Raw genomic sequence first — 17,686 nt, forward strand, 5'->3', positions numbered from 1 at the left:
AGGGTGTTATCTCAGTAGTGCTGAGGAGAGTCCTGGGATTTGGGTGTAGTTTCTTCATCCAATTTTGAGAACCTAACAGAGGTACAATGAGAATCTGTGGTTCTGAGTTAAAGTGTAAGGAAAGTGCTTGGCAATAAATGAGGCACGATACTGTGGGACTACCTGTGTCCCATCTGAGCACAGCCACAACCACTTTGATATTGTGACCTTGGACCTAGATTGAGTCAGGTCATAAAAATATTGCGGAAACATTGAACTTGGCCTTGGTTGTTTATCATCAGTGCAGTGTGGAGGAATGAACACAGCACTGTGAGTCAGGCAGGCAGGCTCCCCTGCTAGGGACCTGAGGTTTGAATTGTGACATTCTGCAGGACATTACCTGCCTCCGTTTCCCCATGAGAAGAGTGGTCTCTCTCAGCAGACTTTTCTCTGAAGCACCCCTTGCTCCCCTTTGCCTAGTCATAGGTCCACACAAAGCCTCCCTCACCCCAACCCAGCCCATTCGCCTTCAAGTAGCTGCTCCCTTCATTGTTTTGGCTGGGCAAGGGTTATTTTTCTTCCTAGTAGCTGGTATGGTGCTGTGTTTTGGATTTAGGATGAGAACGATGCTAAACACATACCAATGTGCTAAAACTAATCGGGGACACAGCTGGGGCAGCCGGCCCAGACTGGCCAGAGGGATGTGCTGCACCATATAACACCATGCAGAACAATACAACTGGGGGGTGTTTTCCACCAACCCTGCCATTCGGGTACCTTCCACGATGTACAGTTCTGCTACACCCCAGACGGGCTGCTCTCCAGCCTTCAGGGTCTGAGATCTGATCGGGCAGGGCCTGCTCATACTCACCCTTTATGCCTGCTGCCCACTGCCAACAGAGGATTGATTTAACGTTAGTTAATCTTAAACCATAGCTGAGCCAAGGAAAAAGCTAATCCACTGCAGAGATCAAAGGTTACACCCCCCCAGCAACCCCTGGAAAGCTCAGATAGGCTTTTCTCCAGCTGCTGTATTTATAAGATAAAGTGACTGGCAAGTAGTCAAACTCAGCTTCCTTGCCATGTTCTGATGTGGGATTGTTGAGGTTGAGGAGCAGCAGGTGCCGATCGCTCCCACAACGATGTGCCAGCAGCAGCACCGCACCAACCGACTCCCTGATTCCCAACCATGAGCTGAGGAAGTTTTTGAGAAAGGGAAGAAAATATCCTAATCCTCCTGAATGCTGGTTTTGCCGTAAAACAAAATAAAGTCTAAAGACCTGCACAAGAGATCCAGTTTTTATAAATAAAATGGCAAGAGGGACGTCATCAAATCCTAATGGACGTGATCAACAAAATAACAGCTACCTCCCCAGCAGATAACAAACAGGAAACCCAAACTTTCCTAGGTGTTTTTCCTACAGGTTTTTGGAGAATGCACATTCCAAACTACAGTCTGTTTGCAAGCCCTCTCTATTGAGAAGCCTTTGAATAAATTAAACAGGAAATAGTTCATACAGAAGCCCTTGGCCCAGTCCAAGCAGGACAAGAAATAAAACTGCTTTTTACGCCATAACTGGGGAGAAAGGTCCCACCTGGAGCCTCTGGCAGAAAGCACCAGGAGAGACTCGAGCTCAGCCCCTAGGGTTTTGGAATAGGGGAAAGAATGGATCTGAGGCCCGCTACACGCAGAGACTGGCAGCAGATGAAGGGGTTCGAGCTGCTTCAGAAGTGGTTGGTGCTGAAGCACAGCTCCTCCTGGCACCCCAATGCTGGGATGGGTGTTCAAAGGGAAGGTCCCCTCCGCACATCACACAGCTGATGCTGCATGGTGTACGTGGGTCACATTGATCCCACAGGGGTTCAGATAGGAAACCCCGGTCACCCAGGAATCTTGGAAGTGATCAGAGCTGCCTGCCAGGTTAAACTACAACAGGACTCTAATTTCACATGGCTTTTGGAGTGCCTCTACAGCCCAAACTCTACTCAGAAGGTGCAAACCAGGCTTCGATTTTGAAACCACCCCATCCCTCTGGGTGGATTCAGCCCTCACCCCCCTCCAGTGGCTCTTCACTGCCTGTGTCCCCACTGCAGGCTGTGTCAGCACTGTGGGGCTGCCCATGGCCAGGCAGTGCATGGCCTTGCCGTGACCAGAGGAGCTGTGCCTCTGGCTCATGACAGAGGCAAAAACACCAGTCCATCGATAAGGAAAGGGGCTTCCTCAGCAGCATCCGGACACCCGGAAGCACAGCTGTGCTTGCTAATAAAACCACCTTCTGAAATCCTGAGCTGGTTTGGACACAGCTGGCTTTGTCTCTGTTAAACATTTGCAGAATGTCTAAAGGGCAGGAGCAGAGCACGGGACCCGGTGCGCAGGCGGATGTGGGAAGTCCATGCCCCGATGCCTGCCAGCACAGGGAAAAAACTCCCACATCCGCTCAGCCCATCGCAGGGTCGTGTTGCTGTCGCATACACAAAGAGCTCACCTCTGACTCAGGAAGCCTTTGCATGGGTCCCAAGAGGCTGGGAGAGGATTTGGGTATTGATGTGGGCTGACCCTGTTCGCATGCACCTTCCTGAGGCACCTGCCCTAGCAAGCACCGTGCAGCAGGAGCTGGGGGCACTGCAGACATGTCCCCGTGCTGCTGCTCTCAGAAAAGGAGCAGTTCACTGAGGAGGCATCCTCTGAGCAAGGATTCCACTAAAAGAAAGCACAGAAAGTGGCCTGCTTAATTTGTTACCGCCTAGCTAATTGCCATCAACTCCAGACTATTTCTTAGAGGATGTCAAAGCCAATTTTCTCCACAGCCCCTCATACATTTCCCCAATTAAAAACAAAGAGAACTCTCCCTGCTGACACCAGTTTGAAGAGGAAACAGTGAACTTGTCTTAGAGCTAATGATGGACATGACAGTGGATGGCAACTTAAGCATTAGAGACTGTCCAGCCCTCGTGGGAGAAGGCTCCACCTTCCTTTCCATACCCAGTTCCACACCTTGTTGGAGCAAGATCAGATTCTGAGCTTCTGGCAATCGAGTGCAACCTTGTGAAATTTTGTAATGCACAATCCCCAGCAGCCACCTAACAACCTTTTCCAAGATGAGACCCATAGGAGGACCCGCCAGCCAAAACTGGATGACCATGCCAGACCATGGCATTGGTTTTGGGGCTGATGTTGGCCGGGCTCTTGCCTTCAGCTCAGAGCACAGTTCTTGTGTGCTTGTAGTGAGAGGCGTCTGTGCTGGAAGGACCTCAGCAGTGGCCGTCTCAATATCTGATGGGAATATTTTGCTTCTGGATTGCAGTGTTGTGGGATTTTCTGCTCCTAAAGCAATAACCACATGCTCTGTCATGGGGTGGACCCACCTCTCCTGGTTCGTGCAGGCATTGTGGCAGAGCTGAGCCCTATCTCACGGGCCTCCTGAAACTGCCTGTGGCTGCTGTGGTGGATGAGTGGGTACCCCACAGCCACGCATCCTCTCGTCATACTGTCCTCATTCCTGTGCAAGGAAACCTTGAGAGTTCAAGCTGTTTTTTCCCCTTCTTCCATTGTCCTCCTAGGCTACACAGGAAACAGGAGTGAAGCTATTTCCTTGCTTCTTTTGACCAGCTGATCCCCCAGCCCTTCCTCCCCACCAGAGAACTTCCCACAGTCCGGAGAGCCTGTATAAACCCAATACAGCCCAGGGTTCACTGGCTGTGCAAACTTAACCTTTTGCCTTTCTCCATCAATCATTCCCCACTTCATGCCCCCGTGAAGCCATCTCTTGCAGGGGTCAGCTTTGGATTTATAAACTACTTGCTGAGCTGAGACGCTGGTGCTGGAAGGAGCAGACCTGGGGAGGCAGGGAAGCTCTCTGCCTTGCTTCTCTTTCTCCCTCCATCCTCAGAGATCAGAGGGTCGAGCAAAATTATCCAGCAACAGCTGAGACAGCTCCTGCCAGAGCCAGAAGTGGCTCCTGCTGCTGCCCTCGGCCTTCTCTGTGGCTCAGCGGTGGCCGTGGTAGTCTGGAAGTGGCTGGGTGAAAGGCAGATCCAGCAGAAAATGGAAGAGGCTCAGAGGACCCGGGAGGAAGGTGTGAAGAAAATGGCAGAGGCTGTCCGGCAGTTCAGGGAGCAGGTAACCCATCCCTGGGGTAGGCTGAGTCCCACCAGTGTGTCTTCTGACGTTGTTCTTCAGCTCCTGCTGCTAGCTTTTGTCACAGAGAGCCCAGGGGAGATGTTCCAGCAGCCTTCACCAAGGGGAAAGGCTGCCTTGGGAGGAAGGGAGATCACTGCTTTTCTCGAGCTGTAAGATGTGGTGGGAGCCTACAGCCAGGGAGATGTGAATTACACACTGGAAGAGGTTATGGGCAACAAAGGTGATGAAGCACTGGATTTTAATCAATTCAGATCTTCTCGATCTTTAGGGATCTATAAATATCTCTCGCCTCTATGTGTAGAAGCAAAAAAGCTTTTTCTCTTCCTAACTCTTAAGTTTATACATCCATCCACACCCCTCTGTCTTTGGCTCTAAAACCTGCCTTCTAGATAGCTCTTGGAGAGTCTTCAAAGGAATAAGTTTCACCAGGATTCCCAGCAAGTGAGGCCTCCCGGCCCACCAATCTGCCCAGAAGATACTTGGCCTAACTTAACACTAATGAGGCACAGGGCACTTAACTTCTCCTGTGAGCAACCAGAACACAACACGGGGATGAATGAGGCAGGCACCCAACCAGCATGGATGTGGCCCCAATTCCTGCAGTTCAGCAGCACTCATTTCTAACCCTCCTTTCCCCCCTGCTCTGTTTGCTTCTGCGTTTGTGCTGGTTCAGCCAGATCATGTCTACACAGGTAATGCATTTGGAGACAAATCAAAGCAACCACAGTGATATATATCTTTACAGTCTTTTTTCTTAAAACTTTAAAAATACATATTTATATATATATACATTAGAAAAATGGTGTCTCTGAGAACTGCCAGTTGTGTTCACCTAAGCAGAGTTCACCCACCTGTGAGTCTTTATTGATTTCTTTAGTTTGCTTGGCCTGAGCTATTAGGTGTTTATTGCCACCCCAGGTTGATGCCAGGGCTGTCAGCGCAGTGCCTGTACCCATACCAAGGGATGAATGGCCAGCCTGAGACTTGTGTGCAAGGACTTTGGTACCTTTAAGGCACAAGTTGGACTCAGTGATCCTTGTGGGTCCTTTCCAACTCAGGGCATTCGTCTAACCAGGTTGGTTTGCTCAGATGAGATTAACTCTGAGTCAATGGATAAGTCCCACAGTGTGGGAAGGGAGGCTCAGATGTGATTGTGAGTGTCCCTCACTGCAATGGATGCATGAAGGTCTTCTACACTCAGGTGAAGCAATCATCAGTTCAGAGTCTGAGCCCCCACATGCGTGATCTGCCTTTCTGGCAAGCTCTGTTGTTAACGCTGGCAAAATACAAGGGACTTATCTCCTATGAGACATGGCACAGACCCCTGCCATGGGTACCTGGAGATGCTGTCCTGCCATTCTTCCTCATCATCATCTTTCAGGTCCCCATTGCGCAGACAGATACCATCCTGTCCCTACCCCTGCTGGAACTTGCTGGGAGACTACAGGAAGGGTCCTTGTCCCCCAAGACCGTCCTCTACACCTACATAGAGAAGGTGAGTGCTGTGTGCAGCATGAAGGGCTGTTCTGCTTGCTTTGGAGTATGGGCTGGTGACTGAGAAGACTTGTTGGAGCTGCTGATTATAGCAAGTCTTTAATCCAGCAGATATCGGAGGAAAGATATGAAAGGACAGGAATACCTCTTACTCCTGGGTCGTGCTCATAATGAGATAGCCATCTGAGATGGTCTGAGCTAGGATGCTCTGGGAGGGGTTACCACTACTACTTGCTTCGAAGATCCAGATAGTTATTGAATGCAGTTATATCATTAAGATGTTCTTAACTAACACCTCTTCCTCTGTGTGTCTGGCAAAGGCCCTGGAAGTGACCCAGCAGACAAACTGTGTGCGACATTTTATCCCAGAGTGTGAGGAGCAGCTCCAGGAAATACAAGGGCAGAAGGAGAAGGGGCTTCTCTACGGCATCCCTGTCAGCATCAAGGACCACATTGGCCACAAGGTGCTTCCCTTTGCTCCCCTGAAGCATCCCATCATGAGCCAGGCTGGGTGGCGATGTGGGGGGACACAGAGGGTGGGGAAGGGGCCCGATCCCTCCTTTGCTTATACCGCAGGAAGCCTGGCTGGGCCTGGGGCTGTGGCCCCACATCTCATTGCAGCTGCAGCCCTGGCAGTTAGGAGCTGCTGATCCCCTCACATGAGGTGCGTGGATCTGGTGGGTGCTTTCTTTGAACTGAGTTAGGCCAGACAGAGTCACTGAAAGGGCAGATTTCAGTGACTCCACTCGTGCTGGTGGGAGCAGACTCGGCATTGATCTCACAAGCAGTCCTCCTGCCAGAAGATAAATCCTGAGCAAAGGGCCCCAGCTGCACATCTGTTGCAGGGCCTCCATCAATGAAAAACCAAATGATTTCTCCTCTGATACATGGGTGAGCACAAGCTGGGCTATGTGGTATTTTGAGCCATAAGTTGGACTTAGGCTTCAGGGTTTGCTGTATGATTGATAGGAACAGGGCTCAGCTTCCAAAAACTCACTGGCAGCAGGAACCATTAACCTTGAATTCCTGCAGACCTGTAGCTTGTCCGTTGAGCCCTTTAGCAAAACAAGACCCAGGTACCAGAGCTAACTGAAAAAGGACCACAGGTTCCAAAGCAGCCTTAACCCTGTAAGTGCATAGCAGTCCTCTGCTAAGGATGGAAGGAGAGGGAGTGCTTGGCCCTTCATGAAGAGGAATAGATTAGTACTCCCCAAGGGGGACAGCAGATCTTCCTTCCAAAACTGCAGGGGAACCGTGCTGACCCTGTCCACTGTCCCTTCTCCTCTCTGCAGGGGCAACTGTCAACTTGTGGGCTTGTGCAATACCTGGGCACTCCAGAGCAGGAGGACAGCGTCCTAGTCAAGGTTTTGAAGAGACAGGGGGCCATCCCATTCGCTAAGACCAACGTGCCGCAATCCCTCTTCAAGTAACATAAATCATTAGAAATCTCTCCTCTGGCTGTGCTCCTGAAACCAAAACCCATCCTTTAGGTCATGGACAGGCCCCTTCCTGTCTCCTAAGATGTTTCGCAGATGAGTCCCTCTTCCATTAGCTGTCACCCATCTCAGTTGAACTGAAAATGGCTTTTCTGTAAGATGAAGGGGAAAAAAACACCGTGACATAAGAAAAACTAAGTGCACTTGTGCATGGGAAGTGGGGGCTCATAGGAATGAGCCTTGTCCCAAAGGGTATATGGGGTGGACGGAGGGGTTGGCTATGCTGCATAAGCCCAGTGCAAGAGAGAGACGACAAAGTAAAGGTGCTAGACTCTTCCAGACAGCTTGTTTGCTGGCTTTCTCTTCAGCTATGACTGCAGCAATACCATCTTTGGCCAGACCCTGAACCCCCTCAACCACCAGAAGACCCCCGGAGGCTCCTCAGGAGGGGAGGGAGCTCTGATCGCAGGGGGAGGCTCCATCCTGGGCATCGGCTCGGACGTTGGTGGCAGCATCCGCCTGCCATCCAGCTTCTGCGGGCTGTGCGGGCTCAAACCCACGGCCAAAAGGCTCAGGTAGGTGCAGAGATCTGCCCTTCCCACTCTGCAAGGAGCCTGCAAACCCACTCTGCTCCTTCCCAAGGCACAACATGTCCCTCTGAGCTCACACCTACCTTGTGCCCTACCCACCGTGTTCAGGGAGGGCTCAACACACGGATGGGTCTGCTGTCTGGTCACACAGGACAGCGTGTCCTTGGTGAGGAAATGGGAATTCAGACCTGCCTGAGAGTCAGTCCCTAAATCTCTGAAAGTAAATAAAGGGAAAACCTAACTTATAAATTAGAGACAGAGAGAAAATTCTTTGGACCATACAGTCAAGTTGCCCTCAAGCTGCAGTTTTGGAGGGACGGATGCTAATTGCCAAATTCAGCAGAAGGATGATGTACACAGCAAGTATTTGAGGGAAAAACAAGACAGTTTCATAAATGCTGGCTTGCTTTGCTCAAAACCTTTCCCAAGAGGCAATATTGCTAGGTTCTGCCTGGAAACAGCAGTGCTTTCACTGTAAAACTGACCTGGAATTTAAAAAGAAAGAGGGGCTAAGGTGGTTCAATAACTCCAAGATGGAACATTTTTGGTTAAACTACAACTAAGAGTTGTTGTGGTTTAGATTTTTTATTTATTTTTAATTTCACAAAAATTTTCTGTTTTACTCAGCTCAGATCAAATACTTTTAATAATTTATTTCTGGTTCAGGTCCTGAATGGAAGATCACAATGCTCTATTCAGATGTATTGAGAATATCTCCCTCTTACTGGAATTACAACATACTTTTTTTTTTTTTTTTTCTTTTTACGCAGCCTGTCTGGAGTGAATGGCCCAGTCAGTGGGATCCTGTCAGGTATGTGAATTTCAATTTTTTTTTATATTTTTTTTTTCTATATGCTGTGACAAGCAGGAAGAGTGGAATGTGGTGGCTTTGTAGGGCAGGATGAGACTCTGGCCTGGGTTCAACAAGCCCCAGTGCAGACTGCCATGGCTCCTGGGGGTCACCTCAGAGAAGTTATATCACCTCTAAGGTTTTAAGTCATCCTCTAGACCTGAGAAAGGCCTGAGGCAGCCAAGACCTGTGTGGAAGCCACCTAAAACACCCCACCTCATTGCTTGATGGTTCCTTGCAGTCACTGTGGCCATGTGGAGGGACAGACCAGTGCTTGGCACACTCCTTTGCTTATTATGGACATTTCCTCTTGTCCCATACCAGTTCCCTCTGCGCTGGGGCCGATGGCGAGAGATGTGGACAGCCTGGCCCTCTGCATGAAGGCACTGCTCTGTGATGAGATGTTCCGGCTGGACCCCACCGTGCCCCCCATCCCCTTCAACGAGGAGGTGAGCCTGGTCCTTAACAGTCCTACATGCCTCAAGGATCCAGTTAGCTTTATAGTCCTGGTTTCTAGTAACTGGCTAGATCTCTTTGAGGGCACGATTCATAATTATCAGGGGAAATAAAATGGTGAGCAAAAATAAGCAGTAATTATTTCCATTCTCTCAACTGGAGTGTGGTTTATCTGACTGAAAGACCCCAGCAAAGGGTGGGGAGGAAGGCAATGTCAGACTGGTGTCTCCTTTGCTCCAGGTGTACTCAAGCTCTGCTCCTCTGCGGGTCGGGTACTACGACACCGACGGCTTCTTCCTGCTGCCTCCTTGCATGCGCAGGGCGGTGCGTGAGACCAGGGAGGCTCTGCAGGCAGCAGGGCACACGGTGAGCACCACCACCCCACACTTGTCCCCACAGGGCGACCCCAGCTTTGCCCCTTCCTGCTGTAATCAACCTTCAGAAGCTGAACAGAGCCACCAGGCCCAGCTGTGGGATAAATAACAGAGGCGCTATCTTAAATTACCATGGCACTGAGGGGAGAGTGGTTGCCTGGAACAGGGGGGAGGAGGAATGAGGAGGTCTCAGATCTGAGCCAAACAGCTGCCAGGGACAAATAATCATATGGAGAGATGGCTAAAGGGCTGAAATGGGCCCCTCCACCAGTGTGTGGAGCCCAGGGAGGCTTCTGCTCTGCCTGTGAATATATCCCCAGTCAGGCCTTGGAAATTATTCACATCCTCAGGCTGCCAAATGATTTTGTGTTTTGGTGCAGCTGGTGCCCTTTTCTCCACTTCGGATCCAGTATGTCATGAATGAACTGTTTCTGAAGACATTTTTTGCTGATGGAGGCCGTGCTTGGTTGGATGAGTTGTAAGTAGGAGCCCTCTGGCAGGAGTGCTCTAAAACACCCCTATCCCCATGCCCCTGAGCACAACACACAGGCACAGCTCCTCTCACACCCCAAACAGGAGATATTTGGGTTTCTGAGAAAGGGCAAACAGCTCCTCTGGCATGATCCCCTCCTCTTGTCATCTCTCAGCACAGGAAATATTGTAGATCCAAGCTTAAAACCACAGGTGACTTGCTACAAGATCCCAAGGCTGGTGAAGAAGCTGCTGGCTCTGATTCTTAAACCTCTGGTGAGTTCCTGGCCTCCAGCTCAAAGCAGAGAGGTGTCAGCAAGGCCCTGAGATGCTTAGAAGTGTGATGGTGCTGGGAGCCACCTCTAACTGCAAACACGGGGATTTTAGGCCAAGGCACATGCTGTCACTTTGGAAGGTCTTTTGTAGAGCCCTGATGGGGTTTATCCAGTGCAAAGGGAAATGAGAAGAGGACCAGCAAAGAGCTGTAAAGAATAATGCAGAACCCACAGCAAGTGGTTCTTCAGATGCTGTATCTAGTGGTGCCCAGTTTCCTACAGATTTATGCGTTGGGATTAGTACAGCAGGCGAACTCAAGTTTGAAGCTCTATCCCTGCTTTGAGGCCTTCCAAAGAGCACACCTTCACAGTGATTCCTGGTGATTAATAAGAGCTGATCTGCACTGCGGCCCCATTTGTACAATAAACATCCTCTCGTCCTGCATCCTCCGGTTTTCACTGCCCTTCTCTCCAGTTGGGTTGTTCTCAGCTAACAGGATCAAAAATGTAGCAGTGTGTGGGAGGCAACCAAAATGCTTGCAGAAATCTTGTTTCTATGAGACACCGAGGGAAAAAAAAAAAAAAAAAAAAAAAAAAAGTTTGATTTATCAGAAATAAGTGTCTTGGTTCAGGTCAGTGCATTCCTCTGTGAGTAGGAAATAGTGAGCTGTAAGGAAAAGGAAAAAAAAAAAAAAAAAAGAAAAAGAAAAAAAAAAGGAAAAAGAAAAAAAAAAAAAAAGGAAAAAGAAAAAAAAAAAAAAAGGAGAACCAACAACAAGAAGTTGGAAGCCAAGCAAAATGAGAACCATGTGGAGCATTCTTAAGCAATGTTATTGACCCTTAGCGCAGCAGCCCCATAGAGTCAGGGCACGAGCAGAGGTTTCCTGGGATGGCACAAATTACTGCACCCTCACACCATGCCCCTAACGAGAATCATTTGCCTTTCCAGTTTCCCCGCCTGGCTGACTATCTGAATGCCTTGTGTGGAATGAGGTAAGACAGCACTGTCCCAAGGGATGCTCATGGAAATGAACTATGTTTTCTCCTCTAAGTGTCCACGATGGAGTGGGGGGCACCAGGTTCACAACAGGCTTTCTGCAGGAGGTTTCTCTGTCCTGGACAAAGCTTCAGCCTTAGGAAAAGGTCTCCCCACTTCCCTAGTGTTACACTGCCCCTAGTGTTACTCTGAAAGGATTAAGGGACTTGGACAAGGTCGTACAGGAAGCTTGTGGCAGAGATAAGCACTCAATCCAGACTCACAAGAGAAACCTTCTCTCTTCCATTTCCAGACATTTGTTGCTTAACAGCTTGGCTAAATGCCTAAGGAAACTTCAGAGAAATTGAGGAAGATGTATTGTTTCAAATAATTGCTAAAATCACTGAGGCTTATCAACCTGGAGGATTATTTAAGCAGTTTCCCCTCTTCTTAAAGCTTAAAAAAACGTTACTATGATTTCCGCTTGCAGGTCAGTGAATGAATTGTGGAATCAACAGCATCAAATAGAGGTATGTTTTGAGGGCTTTTCTCTCAGGCATCATGCTATGAGTTGAGGCATTATGGTGTCAGTTTGGCAGAGAGGAGGAGGGTCGGTACTTAACAAAGGGGTTATGCAGTGGGGTGCTGGGGAAAAGACAAGGGGAGAGGCACAAAAGAGAGGTAAGAATGGACTAGTTGGGCTTTTTGGTTCAGGACTTCATGGGTTACAATGCTCACGCCCAAATGCCCACATTCATTGGTCCCAGAGCAATAAAGGCTGTCCTGAAAGCAAGTCTGGCTGAAGAGGAACCTTGCCAGTTCCATAATTTGGCCATGTGCTGTGGAGGCAGACACCTGCACATAGTGTGGGTCTCCCTTTGGGGGTATCTGCACTACAGGCTGCAAGAGAAGAGTCCATGACACCAATCTGTCCAGATAGCACTGCAACCCAGCTGGGGTTCCTCCATGGGGCAGACACGCTGTAACCAGCCCTTCCTCTGCCTTGCCTCTGCTCTGGTGCACAGCCATTCCACAGCCTGGTGCATGCCCCAGAGAATCCGAGGTGTTCCAGGTGTGGACATGGCCTCAATGTCATCTCCCCTCTCCTCCCACAGGCATACCGCTCGCAGTTCATCACCCAGTGGAGGGAACTCCAGCTGGACGTCGTGCTGTGCCCTGTCCTAGGGCCTGCCTTCACCGTGGGATTCCCAGGGAAACTCCTCCGTAAGTGAGCCTGGGACCTTCCTGGGAGGGGAGAGGAGCACCGTGGAGCTTCACCACCAAAGCATTTTATGGGCATTAGGAAGGAAAAATAACTGCCATAAAGCTTGGCAGACACCTGGCTGAGGTGGATCTGGTGGCAGTTGTTTCTTGCAGTAGGACTGGGACTCAGGGATGACCAGCCCTGGGCAGTTTTGCCTCCCAAAAGCAGCTGATTCTCAGGGGCTTCAAGGAACACGTCTGAAACTGAGTCTGTAGCTGCCTGTGTTGTCTGTTTTGCTTCTCTCAGCTGCTGTCTCTTCCACGATGCTGTACAACGTCTTGAACTTCCCCGCTGGGGTCGTGCCCGTCAGCGTGGTGACAGAAGCTGACGAGGAAGAACTGAAGCATTACCAAGGATGCTACGATGACTCCTGGGACAGGACACTGAAACAGGTACGTGACGTGGAAAGTGGTGGAGCAGACTTCTGGTGGATATTCAGGGTAAGTGTTGCTGAAATCCGTGGTTCCTAAATGTCTGTCAATATGGGCACAGTGCAAAAAAAAGCACTTCTTGAGTTCCACCAGGTAACCCCTCGCTGTGTCCCCTCTGCAGGCTGTGGCAGGAGCCGTGGGGCTGCCCGTGGCCGTGCAGTGCGTGGCCTTGCCGTGGCAGGAGGAGCTGTGCCTGCGCTTCATGAAGGAGGTGGAGACGCTCAGCCGCAGGATGGGAGCAGCGTAGCCTCTCCAGTCCCAGCTCTGCAGGGCCAGAGGCAGCCGAGATGCAAACAGGGCGGCTCTGCATCAGTTTCCCCTTTTGCAATCCGAAGGGCATAGATTCCAGCAAGGAGGGAAGGAGGAAAGAGAACACATTTCCTGCCCTTCTTCCTGCTGACAAGCACAGATCCTGTAAAGGACACAGCAGTTTCCTCAGTAGTCATTAAAAGGACTGCAAATCTGCCTCGCTGTCCTCTGTCTTGGCTGAGACGCTGCTGGATTCACCTCTATAAACAGCTCAGCAGCTGAGGCAGAGACCAAAACATCAGCATAAATCCTCCAGCACTTCATCATACAAACCCTTCACAACACCAAACTCCTTTGTTGAAAGGAAACCCTGCCTTGCCTGCATCACATTCTTCCTTGGAAGAAAAATGAGAATATCTGAAGACTCCAGATGGACAATGCAGCTTCACATATTATCCTGCCGTCTGTCCCCCACCTCTCCTGCTGCTCATTCTCCTTTCTCCCTGTTTGCCCCAGTAAGCTGATAGGGCTGAAGACAACCAGTTCCTTTTGCTGCATTACTGACTGTGCAGTGTTCCCCACCAGCACACTCTGCAGCCACACTGGCACTCGTGATGTGATGCAGAGGGCTAGAATGTCTAATGTTGGGTTCAAATGATCAAAAATCTATGAAGTGCACCTCCCTGAAACAATGGGTATGGGTGGGAGCTACCCTCAGCAGTATTTTCTTGCTGGCACTGGATGTAAGCATGGGCTATTCTGCTGAGGCTAACAGCCCTGCTGGGAATACAGCGGTGTCTCTCTACCCCCTCCATCACTATTTTACTTGAAAAAAAATAATAAAATACAGGTATTAAGCAAATGTTATTGTAAACTTGAGTAACCCTCTGCTGACGGATGAGATCATATGAGTGCACGGTTATTCCTCAAAATCATGCAGCTCCCCACTGGACATTAAGTGGCATCTAGCACCCATGGCAGTGCTCACACCTCTCTGTCTGTGGGAGATGGAAACAGTCACTTGCCTCTCCACAGCACTAAGCTGTTTCCACCAGCAGCTATCAAGCACCACAGGTGTATTTTCAAGCCCAGTGAAGCAGCATTCTTAAGAACCTCTTCTTTAAGGACCTCAGGCTGCTTTTTCTAACAGCAGAGAGCTGATAAGCAGAGACAGATTATGCAGATGGTGAGATCTGGGGCAGAAAGCCTGAGATCCCCAGATGGTGTTTATTATCCTGAACCTGCTCATGTAGCACAGAAGCAGTCAGATGCAAGGGAGAAAACAACATCTGCACAGCACCATTTATCCTGTTCTGAGACAGATGAACTGTTCCATCTGATTGAGACCTCTCTTTCCTAGATTAAAGTCCTCAAACAGACAAACAGGCAGTAGACTCCACAGCAGGTCTTTCTCATTTATTCTCTGTCTGCAGTAAAAAGACTTCCTTAGAGATATTTTAATACAAAAAATAAATATCAAGTAGTTTTTCTTTCCCTGGAAATGTAGGGTATTTCATTACAGCCAGCAACGGGGAAGCAAGTTCCAATTGAGATGGCCCAAAGATGTACAATGAGGAAGCTGGAGCTGCCCAAGAGCCAAAATCTGCCACCCCTTCTATGCTCGGTGTAACTTGCAGAAATAGATAGGTCCAAAGTTGGCTGTGAGGTGAGGAAGAACGAGCTCCCCCAGCCGGCAATCTGAGGAGAAAGAAAATGTGTCCTGGAAGAGTGTGCGGAAGTGGCTCAAGTCCTCGGCGTGGGTCGTGATGTTGAACTGGGTTTCTGCAATTTCTATCGCTCTCTCGATCACGTATTCGTTCTGCAGCGGGGAGAGGGAGCACGTAGAATACACCACGTCTCCTCCTGGCTTGGTAGCAAGGATCCCAGAACTAGGGGATGAAGAACAAACACACCGTCACAGGAGGAACAGGACAGTGCAGGACACTGGCACTGAAATCAGGAAGCCAACACACAGCACATATGAGGTGGGGAGAGCTTTGTACAGGTACACACAAAGTAAGAAGAGGTTTCAGTGCTGACAGGAACGAGAGCCGCTGTTGTAACACAGATAACAACAAAACAGTGTCAAGCTCACTCACATCAGCAGCTGCAGCTGCAGCATCGGCAACATCTGACGCTCCTTGGTTCTCCTTCTGTGGAAGATGTTGTTGTCTGTCTCCATCACAGAGTGCCTGTCTGTTGTGCAGGGCACGTCCACGAGGACCTGCAGCAGCAGAGATCCTGCATCATTTTTGGCCTCAGATTGAGCTCGGTCACCCAGCACCTCACCCAACACCTCCAACCCTGCCATGCTCCAGGTAATAAAGCAAAACTCCTGAGGGGACACCTCCTGGTTTAACAAATCCTCCTCCCCCAAGCAGAACAAACCACTAAGGGGCCAGCACAGCCTACCAGGCTCCTGCCTGTCAGGGGAATGGGTACGGGTTGAGAAACAAGAAGCAACCATCTAAGTTTCATATCTAACCCCTTGCAAGTGAAGAATTAGGATGGGATATTTACGGATCATACAGACAGATAAAGGTACAGCTCAGGATGCCCATACTCACCAGATGCTGCAGAAGGGTATAACTAGAGGAAATACTGCTCTGTATGTGGCTTAGTCTCAGCTTTTCAGGCTGTGCAAGACTATACAATTATACTGTTGGATGAGCTGCTGTCTTCCTCTGAAACACGAGGAAACTAAAATAGCTGGGCTAATCTTCACCGGTTTTCAATCACTTACCTTATGGAAAGTTCCACCTTCCAGCTCTGCCCAGTCCCTTCCGTCGTACGACGTGACACTCACGGCTTCCCTGACATTTTTGGGAACGTAGCTACTGAGAATCTGGTACAATCTCTTTGTGCGGGAAACGGAGACGTCGTTGGCTGCCAGATGCCCTGGGGCGAGAGGAGAAAACAGCATGCTGAGAAATTCACTCTGGAAAAAAACACACATTATTCCCAACTCTTATAACCACAAAAGATTAACAGGCAGACAGGCAGCGCCACATACCACAGCACTCTTTCCCATCCCAGTTTTACTCGACAGCCCCTTCGCTTACCACAAGCCCCAGTCTGCAGCAGAGCCAGAGTCTTGCCACCTGGAGCTGCACAGAGATCAAGGACGAAGTCATCCGGCTGCACGTTGAGGGCCAAAACGGGCAGGAGGGATGCTGCATCCATCAGATAGTAGCTGAGGAGCCCCAGAGAGTCTGGCCTGGAAACCACCATTACAGAAAAGCAAGAAAGTGAGGGAACAAAACAACTGGAGGGTAGGAGGGACACATACAAAAGAAGCTGGTGCTAACACCCCGACAGTGGCAATGGCAACTCTGGTTTGTCCTAGGAATGGTCAATAAAATATTATTAAAGGCCTAGCTGGGGATAGTCTGGCACCTCTCAAAGCCAACTAAAATTGTTAGTTTTTTTTTCAAAAATGCAACTTCTTTAGCTAGTTGTATCTCGTGTGCTACATCTGGTTGATATCAGTGCAAAGAAAACAGGAAAACCATCTCACCAAGCAGGACGAAAGCGCGTGATGTCCCCCCTGGGGAAGGTGTAGCACTTGATGTTGGAGCCGATGGGGGCAGGTGGTGGCGGTGGTGTCGGCGTCCCTGCCGGTGTCACCGTCCTGCCTCCACCATGCCCCTCCTGGGGCACGCTCTCCCCCTTCTCCACTCCTACTTCTGAGCCCTGCAGCAAACTCTGCGCCTTTCTGGCAGCTTCGGAAATGAAATCGGCGGCGTTGTGCAGCTCCAGCTCCTGGGCGACGTGGTCGGCGGAGGCGAAGCTGTTGAGCAGGGCGCCGTACTTCTGCTCGCACAGCAGCGCGGCGCGCACGGCCGGCCAGCGCTCCCCCAGCTGCGGGCTGTAGCTGGCGTCGAAGTGGTGCAGCGCCAGCCGCGTGGCGGGGATGCGGGGCGCCGTGGCAGCCTGGGGAAGAAGATTTTGGGGTGTGTGTGAACAGATGAAATCTCCAAGAGGCAAAATCCCCAACATCGCGGTGACCTCCAGCCACTGCGCTTCACTCGGTGATCTCTCTGCTGCCATGCAAGGAGGGGATGGGCTGCAGGGAAGAGGGGAGCAGCGAGCATGCAGAAGGGTGGGGAGGAAGGAAGATAAAGGGGAGCAGCAGGGATAAAAGGGGGTGCTGGAGGGCTGAGGGGGGGGAAAGCCAAACTACACGGTGCCCGGGGAGCGGCGGCGCCCTCACCCACTTCTCCTTGTGGCGGTGCCGCCGCGGCGCCGCGCCCAGCCCCGGGGTCCCCAAACCCCATCGCAGCAGCGGCAGCAGCGGCCGCCCCCCCAAAACCATGGCCCCGAGACCCCCCCACAACCCACGGGCACCTTCCGGGGCGGGCCCGGTACCGGCAGCGGGCGGGCGGAGCGCCGGGAGGCGGCCGCAGCCGCACGGGGGCGGCAGCGGGATGGGGATGGGGATGGGGGAGCCCCCCTGCAGCAGGGTGACGGCCACATGCTTGCAAATCCTGCACCTCCGGGGAAATGGAGAGGGAATAAAGTTGTGCTAGGGTTAGAGAGGTGCTGGGGTTAAGCTCTGTTTGGGTGCGTTAGGGGCTGAGCTCGGGATCCGTCAGAGAAAGGGTGATGCATTTTGGAGGCGATGTTGTGAGAGCTGAGGAAGCATTTGCTACACACCTAAACATCGCTGTTCGTTCCCTGCTCCTAAATATCCTACCCCG

The 17,686-nt window shown here is 50.7% G+C and overlaps 2 protein-coding genes across 2 annotated transcripts; one reads left to right on the plus strand and one right to left on the minus strand.

Annotated features, from left to right (window-relative positions):
- The first annotated feature begins 3,078 nt into the window (after window positions 1–3,078).
- LOC116491877 (vitamin D3 hydroxylase-associated protein-like) lies at window positions 3,079–12,984 on the plus strand. The gene is made up of 16 exons (XM_032192238.1): window positions 3,079–3,139; window positions 3,870–4,099; window positions 5,502–5,615; window positions 5,935–6,078; window positions 6,907–7,040; window positions 7,419–7,625; window positions 8,411–8,451; window positions 8,815–8,939; window positions 9,187–9,312; window positions 9,701–9,798; window positions 9,968–10,067; window positions 11,016–11,059; window positions 11,533–11,572; window positions 12,158–12,266; window positions 12,553–12,698; window positions 12,859–12,984. The coding sequence occupies exons 1-16, from the start codon at window positions 3,079–3,081 to the stop codon at window positions 12,982–12,984; spliced, it is 1,845 nt and encodes a 614-aa protein (XP_032048129.1).
- A 1,402-nt stretch (window positions 12,985–14,386) lies between these two features.
- NSUN4 (NOP2/Sun RNA methyltransferase 4) lies at window positions 14,387–17,301 on the minus strand. Its single transcript, XM_032192239.1, has 6 exons — window positions 17,200–17,301; window positions 16,504–16,919; window positions 16,049–16,203; window positions 15,730–15,884; window positions 15,086–15,210; window positions 14,387–14,875 (listed from the first exon to the last, which is right to left on the minus strand). The coding sequence occupies exons 1-6, from the start codon at window positions 17,299–17,301 to the stop codon at window positions 14,602–14,604; spliced, it is 1,227 nt and encodes a 408-aa protein (XP_032048130.1). The 3' UTR covers window positions 14,387–14,601.
- Between the last annotated feature and the right edge of the window lie 385 nt (window positions 17,302–17,686).

Source organism: Aythya fuligula, chromosome 8, assembly GCF_009819795.1.
Source record: "Aythya fuligula isolate bAytFul2 chromosome 8, bAytFul2.pri, whole genome shotgun sequence".
Lineage (NCBI taxonomy): Eukaryota > Metazoa > Chordata > Aves > Anseriformes > Anatidae > Aythya > Aythya fuligula.